Consider the following 15,829-nt stretch of genomic DNA (forward strand, 5'->3'; position numbering starts at 1 on the left):
AGGCAGGAGCCTGGAGAGATCTGGAGAGGGAGGCAGATGGGGGGCATTGTGGGAAGACCTTGAAAGCTTTGCAGCTGGAAGCCAGAATTCCTAGGCAGAAATGGGGATTCACTCGGCTTTAATCACAGCACCACAAATCTGGGAAGAAGCTTAGTGTCTGTCAAACCAAGGAGATCTCTCGAATGTCAGTAAAAGGTAAGGATAAACCAGTGGGTTTGGGCCTTGACTACTTACTATTTTTTTTTAATCTTAATTGTTATCTCTACTGAACACTAACGCACAGACGTTTGTCAGGGCTGACTCCTGGGCCCTTCTAAAGAACTGGGTGGAGGCAGGAGAGAATTGGTACACCCCGACAACAAAGCAGGAGTGAGGGGCTGATTGCAGCTGGGGTCCAGCTCCAGGAGGAACCTAAGGGACCTAACCAGGAGCACAGCTCCTAACCAGGCCACTGCCCTCACTTTCTGCCCTGAGGGGAGCAACTGTGGCCAAGTAAGACCCTTTTCCTGGGCGGAGTGTGGGGCTGGGGATCTGCACTCCAGACTCTTCTCATCTGTCATCGCCTGGGCCAGGGGCCGTCATCAATAATGAGCCCTCATCTCCCCCTGAGGCCTCCAGTCAGCCTGGAAACCCTGAAACTCTTACAAAAAAATAGCTTCCCTTCCAGCACAGTCCTTTAATTCCCCAGGCCTGGGGAAACTCCCAAGACTGTAACAGCTGTCACCCAATCAGCTTGTTGGTTAAGCTGTTACAAAAACTCAGATAAGGATAATCAGCGGGCACAGCCCTATTATCCTGCACTGTCCCTTAAAACAATAAAGGACTCTCTCAGTCTTCCCTCCCTATTTATTTTTTCCACAGTAGCATAACTTCCTTATCAAGCCCCGCTCTTTCGGTGAAGGACCCAATTTAGAATTGCAGTGCGGCAAGCCAAGTTTTCTGCTGGCTGGAAGCAGGCTCCCCATTCAGCCCACAAGGCTCCCTGGCAGGACACCCCATGTCCTTACTTGTTGAACACCTTGCAAATTCATCCCCTGATGTTCAGATGTCCCCCGCTCGCCAGCTCGGCTGGCTGCTATCTGAAAAAGAGAGGATTTCTGCCTCAGAGAGTGAGTCCAGGTGATTGTAGCTAACGCCTCAAGACTGAGCAACTGAGCGACTGAGGCTGTAAGGAAAGAAGTGCTTCAAGGAGGGCGGCGGAAGCGCATGCTCCGGCCCCCTGCGGTCACCATCTGACAACAAACAGCAGGAATTAGTGTGGCTGGAAAAGAAAGAGGACACCACTACTGTGGACTTGTGACTTCTTACACCCTTCCTTCTCTGTCCTCAAAACCTAGCCTCAGGGGCGCCTGGGTGGCTTAGTCGGTGGGTGAAGCGTCTGATTCTTGATATCAGCTCAGGTCATGATCTCACCATTCGTGAGTTCGAGCTCCATGTCAGGCTCTATGCTGGCAGCGCGGAGCCTGCTTGGAGTCCTCTCTCTCCCTCTCTCTCTCTGCCCCTCCCCCCCAAATAAATGAAAATAGACATTAAAAAACAAAACAAAACCCGGCCTCAGACCTGAGTGTCTGGCCCAGCGATGGCACAAGCCCTTCTCTCTGGATTCTGGAACTCCTCTGGTCTCTAAAACCAGGAGAGGTGCCCTCTGCCTCTAGGCCCTGCATGTGGGAACTATGATAACAAAACTGCTCAGTGAGCAAACTTTTCTGACCCTCTACCTCACTTCCATAGAACTATTTTCCTAGTCTATTTCTTTGGATTAAATTCTAAGTACAAAACAGGCAGACATTTTATTATTTGGAATAGTTCACATTAAGTTTAGTGAATGACTCAGAGATCAGTGGTATTAGTTAATACAGGATCTCTGAGAAGCAGTTGTGAGACAGGATTTGCATAACATGTATTAGGGGAAATGCCTGAGACAGAGAATGGGGAGGTGACAGGCTGACAGAATAGGGCGTGACCCTCTTGAAGGAAGGAGGAAAGGAAGGTTGTGTGGGTGGAAGCATCTGGACTGCAGTACATTTCTGAGGAAATTCAGTAAGGCTGTTGAGGAATTCTCGAGCCAAGATCACTCGTCAGAGCAGTCCTTGCCTTTGCGTTGCTGACGCAGGGATACTAAGTCACAGCTGGACAGCCCGTGGGCAGCGTGGCTTCTGTCTGAATGCCATGAGGGATTTCAGAGTGACAGCAGGGGCCCTAGGTGAACCAGCCGTATGAGATCTGAGGGATGTATTCTAAGGACTGTGCAAGGACATTCTATAAATTTGTCAGAAACGTTTTTTATGGGTGCACTAGTGTCTCCTTACTGACCGACCGAGGAAAGCTGTTAGAGGTACCTGTCAGCCAAGGGCAAGGTGACCAGGTTTCTAATATGCCTGCTAAGGATTTTGATGGGGATAGAGCAGGGGAGCCGGTGGCTGTCATTACTTCTGAGTGCAGTGGAGGAAATGCCTGTCTCCCAGAGGTGACAATAGGAGCCAGCTCGGGGGTGTCCAGCCTAAACAATGTGGACAAAAAAGAACAACAATCAGAAACCCACATGAGTTCAAGTGGTGAAACTCAGAGTTACCATATGAGGCAGGATTCCATTGCAAGGTGTTTATGCAAGAGAAACAAAAGCAAATGTCCACACAAAAATTCATACACAAATGTGTATAAAAGCCTTATTCACAAAAGCCAAAAGGTGGAAACAACCCAATGTCCATCAACTGCTGAGCGGATAAACGTGTAGTATGTCCATACTGCGGCCATAAAAAGAACGAAACACTGGTGCATGCCAACCTAGATGAACCTTGGAAACAATATGCAGACACAAAAGGTGACACGATGTAGGATTCCATTTCTGTGAAATGTCCAGAACACGTAAATCTATAGAGACTGGAAGTCGATTAGTGCTTGCCTAGTGCTGGGGGCTTGGGAGCTGAGAAACAAGGTGTATGGAGTTTCTCTGTGAGGTGGCCAAATGTTCTAAAATTAGCTGTGGTGATGGTTGCACATATCTGTGAAGTGAACTAAAAACATTCAATTATGTAATTTAAATGGGTGAAGTGGATGGTATGTGAATTATATCTCAATAAGGCTGCTTAAAAAAATCTGTGAGAGCCTCCCCCCCCACCAAGAGCCATCGCCCAAGGGCAGGGAAGGGGGTGTGGGTGGAGAGCTCGGGAAGCTGAAGCCAGGAAGCAGTTCTGGGGCGGCTCCGAATCTCCTCAGGCTGCTCCAGGGATGCCCCTCAGGGTGTGGTTGGGCCAGCGCGGTGGTTCTTACTGAGGCAACTGAGAGACTTAAAGGTGGGGTGAAGGCGAGGCCTCGGTGGCAGCAGGGACAAAAACTTTGAGGTTTGGCTTCAGGCTCCAAACTCTGTCCACAGGCACCTCACATCTCCTTCCAGGCAAGTGACTGGGAGTCAGGCTCCTAGGTCCCATTTCTGGCTTCACATGTGACCCCGAGGCCAGGGCCTTCCTGGGCTTGCAACCAACTTTTCTCCCTGATCCCCGTCTGGGAACCCCCAGCCCCAGGACCTTGGAGGGAGGTGATGGACACCAGACCTTCCTGCCACAGCCTGGACCAGGCAGGAGTCCCACCCTAACAGCCTCTAGATCCTCTGAAGATATATCCTCTTGAGCAAACATGGCCCACTGTTAAAGTGAAACGCCCTTGGGAAGGTGAATGGTTTGAGCTAGCAGTCACTTGAGGGGGGAAAAAATGTTCTCATTTTCCAAAGATTGTCCTGTTGCCATGGCAACGAGTATCCATCGCGCAGGGTTTTAAACCATTCAATGGATGATAGTTCATCTCTGTTTTACTGAACAATGACAATTTGCCTCAGTGACCATACTTCTGTGAGCCAGCCAATCAGCAACGGCCACACTTTGCCTCCTCTTTGTCCATCACTGACCTTCACCCCTCCCAGCACCTTATAGAAGATCCTAGTTCCCCTCGAAGAGATCGCGCCTTTCAGGCATTGCTCTGCTCGGCTTAAGTGAGTAATAGATTCAGCTTTTTGTTTCAGACATTAAGAAGTGGCCTCTTCCATAGACACATGTTCTGAAATATCCCCTTCCTGGGAGTAATTTAGCCTCACTTCTAGAGCCATTGCTCCAGTGTCATTGGTGAATTAGAAAAAAGCCAGCTCTTCTAGACAGGGCCCAACGAGGACTGGATTTCCAATCCCTCGGCTGGGAAATGAAACAGTCCACAATTTGCACTACTGTGCACAGCAACCCTGCTCACCCCTCATAACTGGTCAACCAGTGAGTGCTGCCCATTCTACCTCCTAAATACATTTTCCAATCCATCACCTCCTCTCTGCCCCACCGCCACAGCTTCTGTGTCAGAGACCCTCCGTTCTTGCCTGCGCCAGTGCAGTGGTCTCTAACTGGCCCCGGTGACTCCAGTCTTGCCTGACTCTAGAGCGAACAACTCACGCTCTTGCTGGCCCCTGTGCCTTTGCAGTTGCTCTTCCCCTGTGGCTGTGCCTCCGCCAACACCTTTCTGGTCCATTCCGACTCGTCCTGCATGATTCAGCTCCAACATCACTGCAATGGGCTGAGTGTTTAGGTCCCTCTTCCCCAAATTCATGTTTAAATCCGAACCCCCAATGTATGATATTGCAAGGTGGGGCCTATGGGAGGTGATTAGGTCATGAGGATAGAGCCCTCATGACTGGGATTGGTGCCTTATAAAGGGGACAACACACACACACACACACACACACACACACACACACACACGAGACACCACAGAACTCCCTAGCACCTTCTGCCGTGTGAGGACACAGCAAGAAGAGAGAGTCTATGAATCAGGAAATGACCCTTACTTGATGCTGAATCTGCCTGCCCCCTGATTTTTTTAAATGTTAATTTATTTACTTTTGAGGGGGGGAGGGGGAGAGAGAGGGAGAGAGAGAGAGACAGAGAGACAGAGAGAGAGAGGGCGAGAGAATCCCAAGCAGACTCCACACTGTCGGGGTGGAGCCCAATGCGGGGCTCAAACCCTTGAATAGTGAGATCATCACCCAAGCCAAAAGCAGGAGTCAGAGGCTTAACTGACTGAGCCACCCAGGCACCCCTGCCTGCACCTTGATCTTGGGCATCCTAGTCTCCAGGATGGTGAAAAACAAATCTCTGTTCATAAGCAGCCCAAACAGACTAAGACAGTCACCTTACCCGAAAGTTGTCCCCGACTCTCCTCCTAGGCCTGACCACACCCTGCCACGCTTGGGGCTCCCACGGCTCCCGGGGGTACCTGGACGACTGCACTGATCGTCACCACCAGGTGCCTTTGCTGCCGCTCCAGCTGGCCTGTGAGCGCTGCACAGGACTAGGCCTGCTTTTATCTCCTTGTGACCGGATGGCTGTGAGGGACAGGACCTAGGAACCAAAGTAAGTTATACTTCCAACTCTACCACTTAATGCTGTTGAGAACTTAAGCCAGTTACTTGACACTTCCCAGCCTTGGTTTCCCCTCTTGTAAAACGTGGGTAACCGTACTTGGCACCTTCCAGGAACAGGAGGGCAGGGATGGAGACCTCACGAGTCTGGTTTTCAGTTGAAGGAGAGGGAGGAGACAGTGGTTCTATCCACAAAGTCCAGAATGGGGTGGAATTACCTCCAGGACGAGTCACTGTTAACCCGGCCCGGGCTTCACGACAGTCATAGAATTGGATTCCTTAACAATAAAGAAGTAATCGTACAGTTTCCAAAAACTGGCAGCACCTACTGCACAGAGTGGGTGTGAGGACTCAGCAGAATCGTGCACGCAAGGTGCTGGCACAGTGCCCAGCTCTGCAAGGAGTAATAAATGGTAGTTGTTGCTATTATTACTACCAAGGAGTCCCTGACACAGAGACATCTGTTAAATGTTAATTCCCTCTCCTCGTCCCCACCGCAATGCCCAATACACTCAATGGTAATGTGTGCCGGCTGAATAAATGGAGGACCAGTACTCCCAAAGTACAAGCTGCATAAAAAGTATTTTCCCAGACTGCAATGTTCAAAAGCTCTCTATTAAGATCCAGACTCTTCTTCCAGACCCTCAATGTCCTTAGGATCTGCTCCCAATCTACTCTGCCAGTTTCACTTTTGGAAAGTCGCCTCCTAATCAAAGGTATCCCTCTGACAGCCACCCAAGGTGAGGGTGTCTTCTTGGTCCCCCAAAGCTTTACTTGAACCTCTCTTGTGCCTCCAGCTGACCTCTGATTATGTCATGTATTCACTTGGCAAGTATATGTATATGTATATGTATATGTATATGTATATGTATATGCCAGACACTGAGGTAGGCTCTGATGACACAAGAGTGGACCAGACATGCCCCCTGTCCTCAGGGGGTCCACAGTCAGGGAGGAGGCAGAGAAGCAAAATGCAGTTCTATGACTTGAGCTTCAGTGAGCATGAAAGTTCCAAGGTCCTGGAGAGAACCAGGTACAACATCCTCGATCTACAAAGGAGGAGACCGAATTGTTGGCTTTGTGCTTGTGTCTGCACTGCTAAGCTGTAAGTTTCTTAAGAGCAGAACAAGAGTCTTTAAGCATCTTTATGTACCTCTGTGTGCTTGCTTAGCACAGTGTCTTGCAAGTAATTAGTGCTCAAGGAGTAACTTGTGGGCATGTAACTGAGTTAAACTGTTTAGAACCAGGGGCGCCTGAGTGGCTCAGTCGGTTGAGTGTCTGACTCTTGTCTTTGGCTCCGGTCATGATCTCAAGGTTCCTTGAGTTCGAACCCCACATTGGGCTCTGCGCTGACAGTGCAGAGCCTGCTTGGGATTCTCTGTCTCCTCTCTCTGCTCCTTCCCAACTCATCCCCCCCCCCCGCCCCGGCCCTTTCTCTCTTTCAAAAATAAATAAACTGAAAAAAATTGTTTAGACCCAGTGTTCCCAACACCTAGCTGAGCTCCAGAGGCTGCTCATTGCTTACTCCATGAGTTCTTCCCTTCTACCTTAGCAATAGAACGCCCCCTGGGGGAGGTGCTGCAATGTTCCCCACTAAAAGGTGACATTTCTCAGCCCCTCTGCAGTGAAGTTTGGCCAAATTACTAAATTCTGGCCAACCAGATGTGAGCTGAACTGGCTTAAAGGGAGCTGACTTGGCTGGGAGTGCCCTCTTGGCTCTTCCTTGCTTTCATCTTACTCAGTCTAGGCCTGGGTTGTAAATGTGATGGTCGGAGCTCCTGCAGCCCATCTTTGGAGTATGAGGTGACACTGAGGATGGAAGTCACACACCACGGAGGGTGAAGCAAAAAGAGAAAGGAAGCCCAGGACCCTGAAGACTCTGTGGAGCCACCGTATTAGCCTGGATTTGCCTACCTACCTCCTGATTTGCTGCATGTGGAGAATTAATCCTGTGTGTTTAATGAAGCCAGTCTCTTGGGGTCTCTGTCACAGCAGCTGTGCATAATTCATTCCTGATACAGAGGCCCTGACATGAATGGGGGGTTGGAAGTAGTAAGCGGGGAAATGCCTAATTCTGGAGTAAGAATGAATTTGGGGGCATCGGAAAGCCAGGTTAGAGTGGCAATCACATGGTCTCTGCTCACCCATATTCCCTTCTGCCTATCATGGACACCTACTGTCACGTGGCAAACAAGGGTGGACTCCACCCCGGGGGCAGGCCCCACTTTGAGTAAGAGCACATCCACCATGCCCAGACTTCAGTCCTTTTCATAGTCTGGGTCCCCTTTTGTGCACCAGGCCATCTGCTCATCCCCCCAGACTTAGTCTAGAAAAAGCAAGCTCTTCTTAAAAGCTCATCTTTGGCCAAATGGAGTGTTAATGCGCCAGAAGATGAGGGACGCGCAGCCTACTGTCGCGGCAATGTGCCGGGCCCGGGGCTAAGCTTTCTGCATGTATTATCTCATTTTAGCCTCAGAACAGCAGCCCCATTTTCAGATTAGGAAACTGTGGCTTGGAAAGTTCAGTCACCTGCCCCCAGTCACACCTGGGATGTGGCTCCAAACACAGACTCGCCTACATACATCCGAAGTCTGGGTTTTGACACAGCTCCGGCAGTTAGGACAATCCTCCAGAGCGGCTGTAAGCCCACTCACTGCCTTGCTCACCATGGGCTCCCCAGGGCGACAAAGCCTTCCTCCTCCCCCAGAACTCGAGCCCCAAGTTAAACACCCAAATCATCCATCTGCTTCCTCTTTGTTTGGGGCAAGAGGCTAAGCCTCAACTTCCCTTTCCTCCTGTCCAGTGTCATAACAGATAACAGCCTGATTGACTAAAAATGGCTTTCCTGTTGGCCTTGGCTGAGTGTTTTGGGTGCGGCAGCCCCCCCGGCCCTCCAAACGAACTTCCGAGACAATTTTGAGAGTGGTGGTTAGGAGGGAGCTCCTCAGCTAAGGGTTGGATCTCTTGGCTTTTGCCCATCGACCAACTGTAGGACACCGGGGGTGTCGTTGAACCCGTTGGAATCACGTTTCCCCATCTGTGAAATGAGGATACCGCTCTGTCCTCCCCAGTTACATAATAGGTTAGAAGGCGTTTGGGAACTCGAGAAGAGCTTTGGGATAATAGCGAGCTCACATTTATTGCTTTCTCACCAAGTGCCAGGCAGTGTGCTAATAAGCACTTTACACATATCATCTTACTTAGTTCTCATAAACCCTATGGGTTGGCATTTTATAGCTCAGGGAAACTGAGGCGTAGAGAGTAAGGTGACTTGCTCAAGGTCAGACAGCAAGTGGTACTACTTGGATTCTAACCCAGAGGGTCTAAGCACAGGCCCCATTCTACAAATGTGTGTGGCCCTTATGAACCACAAATTGTATGGATTATCACGGAGAAGGCTAATTCATTCCTCTGGGTGGAGGATGGTGTTGGAATTCATGGACAGCAAAGTTAGTCCTTCATAAGAAAGGTGAAAGGTGGTTGTGCAGAATGTGAGAAAGTATGCTCAGGCCCTCTGGATGCCTTGCGTCCCTTCTCCTGACACCATCTTCCAGAGGAGGCTCTGAGCGCATGCTTCCGGATGGAGGCCTGGCCCATTCCAGACAGTTTGTTCGTCCCGAGGCCGTACCCAGTTATAATTCAGCAGACTCGGGGGCGCCTGGGTGGCTCAGTCGGTTAAGCGTCCGACTTCGGCTCAGGTCATGATCTTGCAATGTGTGAGTTCAAGTTTTGTGCTGACAGCTCAGGGCCCAGAGCCTGCTTTGGATTCTGTGTCTCCCTCTCTCTCTGCCCCACTCGAGCTCTGTCTCTCTCTGTCTCTGTCTCTCTCAAAAATAAACATTAATGTAGCAGACTCAGTTTGGAGGCCAGCAGGTGTCTGCTGCAAGGGAAAAGGATGGGAAGACTGCCGCCCGCCTGGGCCTCTTCATCTCCCAATCTGATCTGCAAAATCCTCGCCCGCTCAGCTGGTATCGCTGCCTCTCTCTAGGGTTTCAGTTTTAACTGGCTGTTTGCAGAGCCCCCTCTGGTGACAAAGGTGCACCACCACACCCTTCACAAGGTACCACTAACATTTTTGGAGTTGTACCTATTTTGACATAAACACACACTTTTATATTGAATCCTCAGGGTAGCCTGATGGGTTCAGTATTATCACCACTTTACAGAATATGAAATGGTCACTCAGAGAGGTTAAATCCCTGCTCAGCGTCATGCGTAAAGTAAGACCAGACTTTAACCAACATTTTCTATGTCTTCTCTCAGTGACTGTCCCCACATCTAGACCCCTGGTAATGAGCACCAGGTTGCTTACAACAGTTTCCAAACCCGGTTTCCTTTTCCTCCTCAGGCCACCAGTTCCCTTTTCGCAGCCTTACCGCCGGGTCTCAGCCTGTGTCCCGGGAGTGGCCTCTGTGGGCAGGTGATGTATTAACTCCCGTGACTGGAAGTGCAGGCCCAGAGTCAGCACTGAGTTATTTTCTCTGCAGTGACACCTTCTCAGTCTTTGTGCTCTCTTTGCTCTGCATTCCAGGAGCAGTTTCTATTTTTTAGTAAACCAATCAAGAATAACATACATATATACATGCTAACTAATTTGGATGTAAATTAAAAAAAATAAAATTAAAAAAAAGAAGAAAAAAAGAATAACATACATACAGAAGAGCGCACAAATTATAAGTGCACAGATAATGAATTATGACACAGTGAAGACATTCATGTAAATTCTCTTCTGATACAAAAAAATCAGGGGCGCCTGGGTGGCTCAGTCAGTTAAGCATCCGACTTTGGCTCAGGTCCTGATCTCACAATCCATGAGTTTGAGCCCCGTGTCGGGCTCTGTGCTGACAGCTCGGAGCCTGGAACCTGCTTCCGATTCTGTGTCTCCCTCTCTCTCTGCCCCTCCCCTGCTCATGCTCTGTCTCTCTCTGTCTCAAAAATAAATAAAAACATTTAACAAATTAAAAAAAAATCAGAATATTACCAAACCCCGTATGCCCACTCTCAGTTACCCCCACCATGGTAACTGTTATCCCAAGTTCTAATACTGTATATTAGCAAAGCCTGGTTTTGAACTTCTAAATGGGATCATGCAAAATGTTCCTCCGTGTGTGTCTGGAGTCTTTCTCTCAATTTAGACCATACATGCTGTTGCATGTGGCAGTAGTTTGCTTGTTTTCATTACTGTATACAGTTGGATATTGTATTATTTCATGATGCCAATATAGCACAATTTATTTATCCACTCTGCTGTTGATGTATACGACATCATTTCCAATATTTGGCTATTATGAACATTACCATATGTCTTTTACGCATATAAGTATACATCTCTGTAGAGTATATACCCAGAAGTGGATTGGACTACAGAAAAGGCATACATTCAGTTTTACTAGAAACCACCACACAAAAGTGGGCGTATCAGTTGCTCCTCCCTCCAGTCGCATATGTGGCCAGTGGCTCCACATCCTGACCAATGTTGAGTATTGCTAGTCTTTCTAATTTCAGCCATTCTGGTAGGTGCATAGTAGCACTTCATTGTGGGTTGAATTTGCATTTCTCTGTTGATTAATGAGATTAAGCATCAGTTATTAGCATCCATATGTTAATTGGCCATTTGAATATTCACTTTGGTGAAGTGCCTGTTCAGGTCTCTTGCCCATTCTTATTGGATTGTCTGCCTTGTTCTTAGATGTGTAGGATTTCTTTATATACTCTGCCATACTTTGTTAGTTTTATGTATTGCAAATATCTTCTCTCACTCCTGCTTGCCTCTTAGTGCTCATTGTGGTGTCTTTTTTGTGAGCAGAATTTCTTACGTTTAGTGTACTCTAGTTTATCAACTTTTCCTTTATGGTTACTTCTGTGTCTCATCAAATAAGCTACCATGCCATGGAAACTTGTGCAAATCACTTCACCTTTTCTGTACTTGGCAAAATGAAGAGTTGGCTCAGATATTCCAATGAAAATTGGCTTACAGATATTTTGAATTTTACACATCAGTAAACTTTTTTTTTTTTTTCTAGAGAGAGTGCAAGTGAGCTGGGGTAGAGAGAGCAAAATCCCACGAGGGGCAGAGAGAGAGGGAGAGGGAGAGAGAAGCAGGGCTCACTGGAGGCAGGGCATGAGATTACCCAAATTGGGGCTTGTGCTTACATGATGTGGGACTCAAACTCATGAACCATGAGATCATGACCTGAGCATAATCCAGATGTTTAATAACTGAGCCACCCAGGCGCCCAATAAACTTGTTTTTAAAAGAAGACCTGACAAAAGTTTGTCGACTCTTCATTTTGGAAAATCATAGTGTTTGGGGTAAAAAAAAAAAAAAAAAAGAAAAAAACCCTTCCATTTAATCTCACTATTGCTTTGTAAAAGAAAGGGCATTTGAACATCAACATCACTGGATTGTACTTGCTTTACTGCAGAGCAGTAAAAGTATTGACCCTGACTGGCATGTGACCTGTGACCTGTGATCTTGATGACCCCTCAGGTGTCTGCTTCTAGCTCCAACACTGCAGTTTCATGAATTTCATCCTGGCCTTCCCTTTACTCTCCATTCTTAGTTCTTTGGTTCTTGGACCAAAGCTCAACTTTTGGTACTTCTTAACTCCCCCAGAAATGTACGTTTTGAGCTTTGTGTTTCTATCTATGGGGTCAAAGACCATTTCAGTTTGGCTAAGTAAAGACTAATTACAGTTATTGGTATTTACATTTATCCTTGAATCAATGCCCAGCATGGAACACAATGTGGGGCTTGAACTCATGACCCTGAGGTCAAGACCTGAGCTGAGGGGCACCTGGGTGGCTCAGTCGGTTAAGCATCAGACTCTTGATTTTAGCTCACGTCATGAACTCACGGTTTCTGAGATCCAGCTCCCCGCTGATCAACACAGATCCTGCTTGGGAATCTCTCTCTCCCTCACTCTCTGGCCCTCCCCTGCTCTCTCTCTCTCTCTTTCTCAAAATAAAATAAACATTAAAAAGAAAGACCTGAGACCCTATTGAACTTGTGCCCATTTTAGTCCTCCCTCTTTCCTCCACAACACACACATTCGTTCATTCAACAGTAATTTGTTGAGTGCCTACACTATTTTCCAGGCGCTCTTCCAGGTCCTAGGAGAAGAAGTGACAAAGACAAAACTTTTGTCTTCATGGAATTTATATGGTGGATCTATGTTCCTCACAAGCTACAGATCAGCTGCAATCAGCGGTGAGAACCATTTTGCAAAAGGATATTTAAGAACAAAGGATGTCTTTAGTCTGTTCAGGCTCCTATACCAAAATAGCATAGGGTTGATAGTTTATAAGCAACAGAAATTTATTTCTCACAGTTCTGGAGGCTGGAAGTCCAAGGTCAGAGTGCCAGCATGGTTGGGTGAGGGTCCATTTCTTGGTTCATAGCCAGCTCCTTCTTGCTGTGTCTTCACATGATGGAAGGGCTAGGGATCACTCTTGAATCTTTTTGTAAGACACCAATTCTAGGGGTGCCTGGGTCTCCTGCCCTGTGCTAAGCATGGGGCCTCCTTGGGATTCTCTCTGTCTCTTTCTCTGCCTCTCTCTCACTTGTGTGTACACACACTCTCTCTCAAAATAAATTTAAAAAAAAATGAGACACCAAATTCCATTTAAGAGGGTTTCACTATCATGACTTAAATATTTCCCGAAGTCCAACCTTTGGGGTGTTATTTCCCCTAACACCATTGCCTTTGGGAGATAGGATTTCAACAGATGGAGTTTGCAGGGATCCAAACATTTAGACCAAAACCAGGGGAAAAATTCACACTGTACCAGGCAAAAGAAGCTGTATACAAAAATTTTGTCAACTTCTGCTTCATTCGGAAGATTGACTTATTGAAGTGTCTTTTTCAGTGGGAGCTAAAAAATGTTTGCAAAATGAATGCATAAAGCCTAATCAGCAAAAAAACTCACCTGGGAGGCACCAACCTGGCTCAGTTGGTAGAGTGTGCAACCCCTAATCTCAGGGTCCTGAGTAGTCAGTTTAAGCCCCACGTTGGGTGTGAGACTACTTAAAAACAACAAAATAAACTCACCGGGATCCAGTCATAGTTTCACAAAATCAGGTTTGTTGATTTGAAGTGGGGGAGGGAATTCCGGAGGAATCTTGAAATGCTGCACCCCAAGACAAGGGAGGAAAGTATCTTTTTAAGGTTTGGGTTCCAGCTAAAAGATTTTGGAGAGGGTCGCAGGGGAGTGGAAATCAATGCAGGATTGGTTGCTGGTTCTGACATTGGATTAGAAGAGAATAACGAGAGGGGACTGAGTGCTGCCACGAGGGAAGGTGGTTTTAGCAACTGGGTATCCCCAGTACTAAACGAAAATAACTAACTGGGTTTAGAGCATCACCGGCTGCTTTTTTCTCGTTTGGGGACAAAAGATTTCACTCATTCTGGTTTGGCCAGGTTTTGACTCTTTCAAAGAAATTTGTTTCCGCGCGTTACTTTCGAAATTAGATATTACAAAAAAATTATATAAATATACGTTTGTTTTTTAACCTGCAAAAGAATTCTAGTTTTATAAGGCCCACTCCGGTGGCCGAGAACCGTGGCCCTGGAGTAGAAGCCCCAGGGACTCCCTAGCTACCAACCTTCTCTGAGCAGCTCAGGGATTCTGAGCCTGGAGGCACTGTAAAACCGGATGTTGACTGTCTTGCCATAGTAACAGACGCAACTCCGGAAGTTACGTCAGAGAAAGAGGAAGTGAAGCGGTCTACGGGTCCACGTGGGTCCTGCGCGTGTTTCCAGGGTCCCGGTAGCCGGTGCTTTAATCCCGGTCCGGGTTTAGAAGACATGGGTCGTTCTGGGAAGTTGCCTTCCGGTGTCTCGGCCAAGTTGAAACGCTGGAAGAAAGGCCATAGTAGCGACAGCAACCCTGCCATCTGCCGCCACCGCCAGGCCGCCCGTAGCCGCTTCTTCAGCCGGCCCTCAGGTAGCGGGGTCGGGACCCCGGCGCGCTGGCGGCGGGATTTTAGCGGGCCTGGGTCTGATGGTCTGGGCCTCTCAGGAGGCTCCGGGGTCCAGGCATTGAACCTTTCTTCTCCTAGAACGTCGGATGTGTAGCCTGAAGTAAAGGCCCACTCTCCCCATTAGACAGATGCGGAAACTGAGTCTTTAATAGGGAAATGACTAGCCCAGGGTTCCACGGGCGTCAAGAGTTGGGACTCGGCTATAATTAACTTTGAGTGTCTCTTTACAAAGCGCTTTCACAAAGTGCATTTACTTCCCAAGCCCCTGCGTGTTGTCCCCCACCCCGGTCGACTCCCATCGGCATATTATAACGTCGGGACGCGGGAGCAGAAACTTACCTGAAGGGTTCCGTATCTGGGTTTGCTAAGTTACGGGCTTATGGTGGGCTGATGAGGCAGGCCATGTTCAGAATGAGTCTCTCGAGTTGGGGGACTGGACTCTGCTAGTTTTTGTCGTATGGGTGGATCCTAGCCAAAAGGAGGTTCGGCTAGAAGTGGGGGCCTCACCCGTGCCTCCGGTTTTCAGGAAAAAGCGACCTGACAGTTGATGCGGTGAAGTTGCATAATGAGCTGCAGTCAGGGTCCCTGCGTCTGGGCAAAAGCGAAGCCCCTGAGACGGCCATGGAAGAAGAGGTGGCCCCCGCTCTCACGGAGAAGTCCTCGGCCACCTTCCTGAGCGGCCTCTCCGACTGCACAAATGTCACCTTCAGCAAAGTGCAACGCTTCTGGGAGTCCAACTCGGCTGCCCACAAGGAGGTAGGGGGGAGGGTTCAGGAGAACTCGGGATGGTGAGGAGGAGTCAGACTCAGTCTCTTTATTTTCTTCCAGTGCTGGCTGGCTGCTGCCGGTGACAGCTGGTATTTTGGGATGATGCGTCATCTCTCCTGCCCTGTGTGTTCCCTACTTACTAGCTCTCCTAGGGCAGGTTCCACTTTCTGCTTTTGTCCAACAACATCTCCCCTACTTAAGTGTAAAGTCCTTCAGGATAGAAATATATTCCAAATACTTATCTTGTCAACTATACCTAACACAGGACTTTTTACATGGAATAGTTTCAAGAAACATTTGTTGAGTAAATTAATGCTGAATAACAATGGATAGGAAATGTTTTATCTAACAAGAGCTACATTTTATTTGTCGTTTTTAGTTAATACTTTTAAATTATACATATTTATATTCACTTTAAATTGAAAGATGTCAAAATTATAAATGGTACCAAAGTGAAGTGAGTAGAATAAAATGTGAAAGTTGTTTTCCCCACTTAATTCCTTCGTGGTAGTTACTGTTGATGGTCATCATGTATCTACCTGGCCCAGCACTGTCCAACAACACTTAATTGTAAATTTTTTAGTAGCCATGTTGAAAGTAAAAAGAAGCAAATGAAATTAACCTTAATAATACAGTTAATATATGTAAAGTATTATCATTTCACCATATAATCAATATAAAAT

General features: G+C 47.6%; 1 protein-coding gene across 1 annotated transcript in view; it reads left to right on the top strand.

Moving 5' to 3' along the window:
* Positions 1-14,101: 14,101 nt before the first annotated feature.
* RRP12 (ribosomal RNA processing 12 homolog) overlaps positions 14,102-15,829 on the top strand; it is a 30,058-nt gene continuing 28,330 nt past the window's right edge. Inside the window, exons 1-2 of the mRNA XM_030334752.1 lie at positions 14,102-14,341; positions 14,905-15,134. Of these exons, the coding sequence (XP_030190612.1) occupies positions 14,203-14,341; positions 14,905-15,134 (369 nt within the window). The 5' untranslated portion in view covers positions 14,102-14,202. The remainder of the gene's footprint in view (positions 14,342-14,904; positions 15,135-15,829) is intronic.

This window comes from Lynx canadensis, chromosome D2 (assembly GCF_007474595.2).
Source record: "Lynx canadensis isolate LIC74 chromosome D2, mLynCan4.pri.v2, whole genome shotgun sequence".
Lineage (NCBI taxonomy): Eukaryota > Metazoa > Chordata > Mammalia > Carnivora > Felidae > Lynx > Lynx canadensis.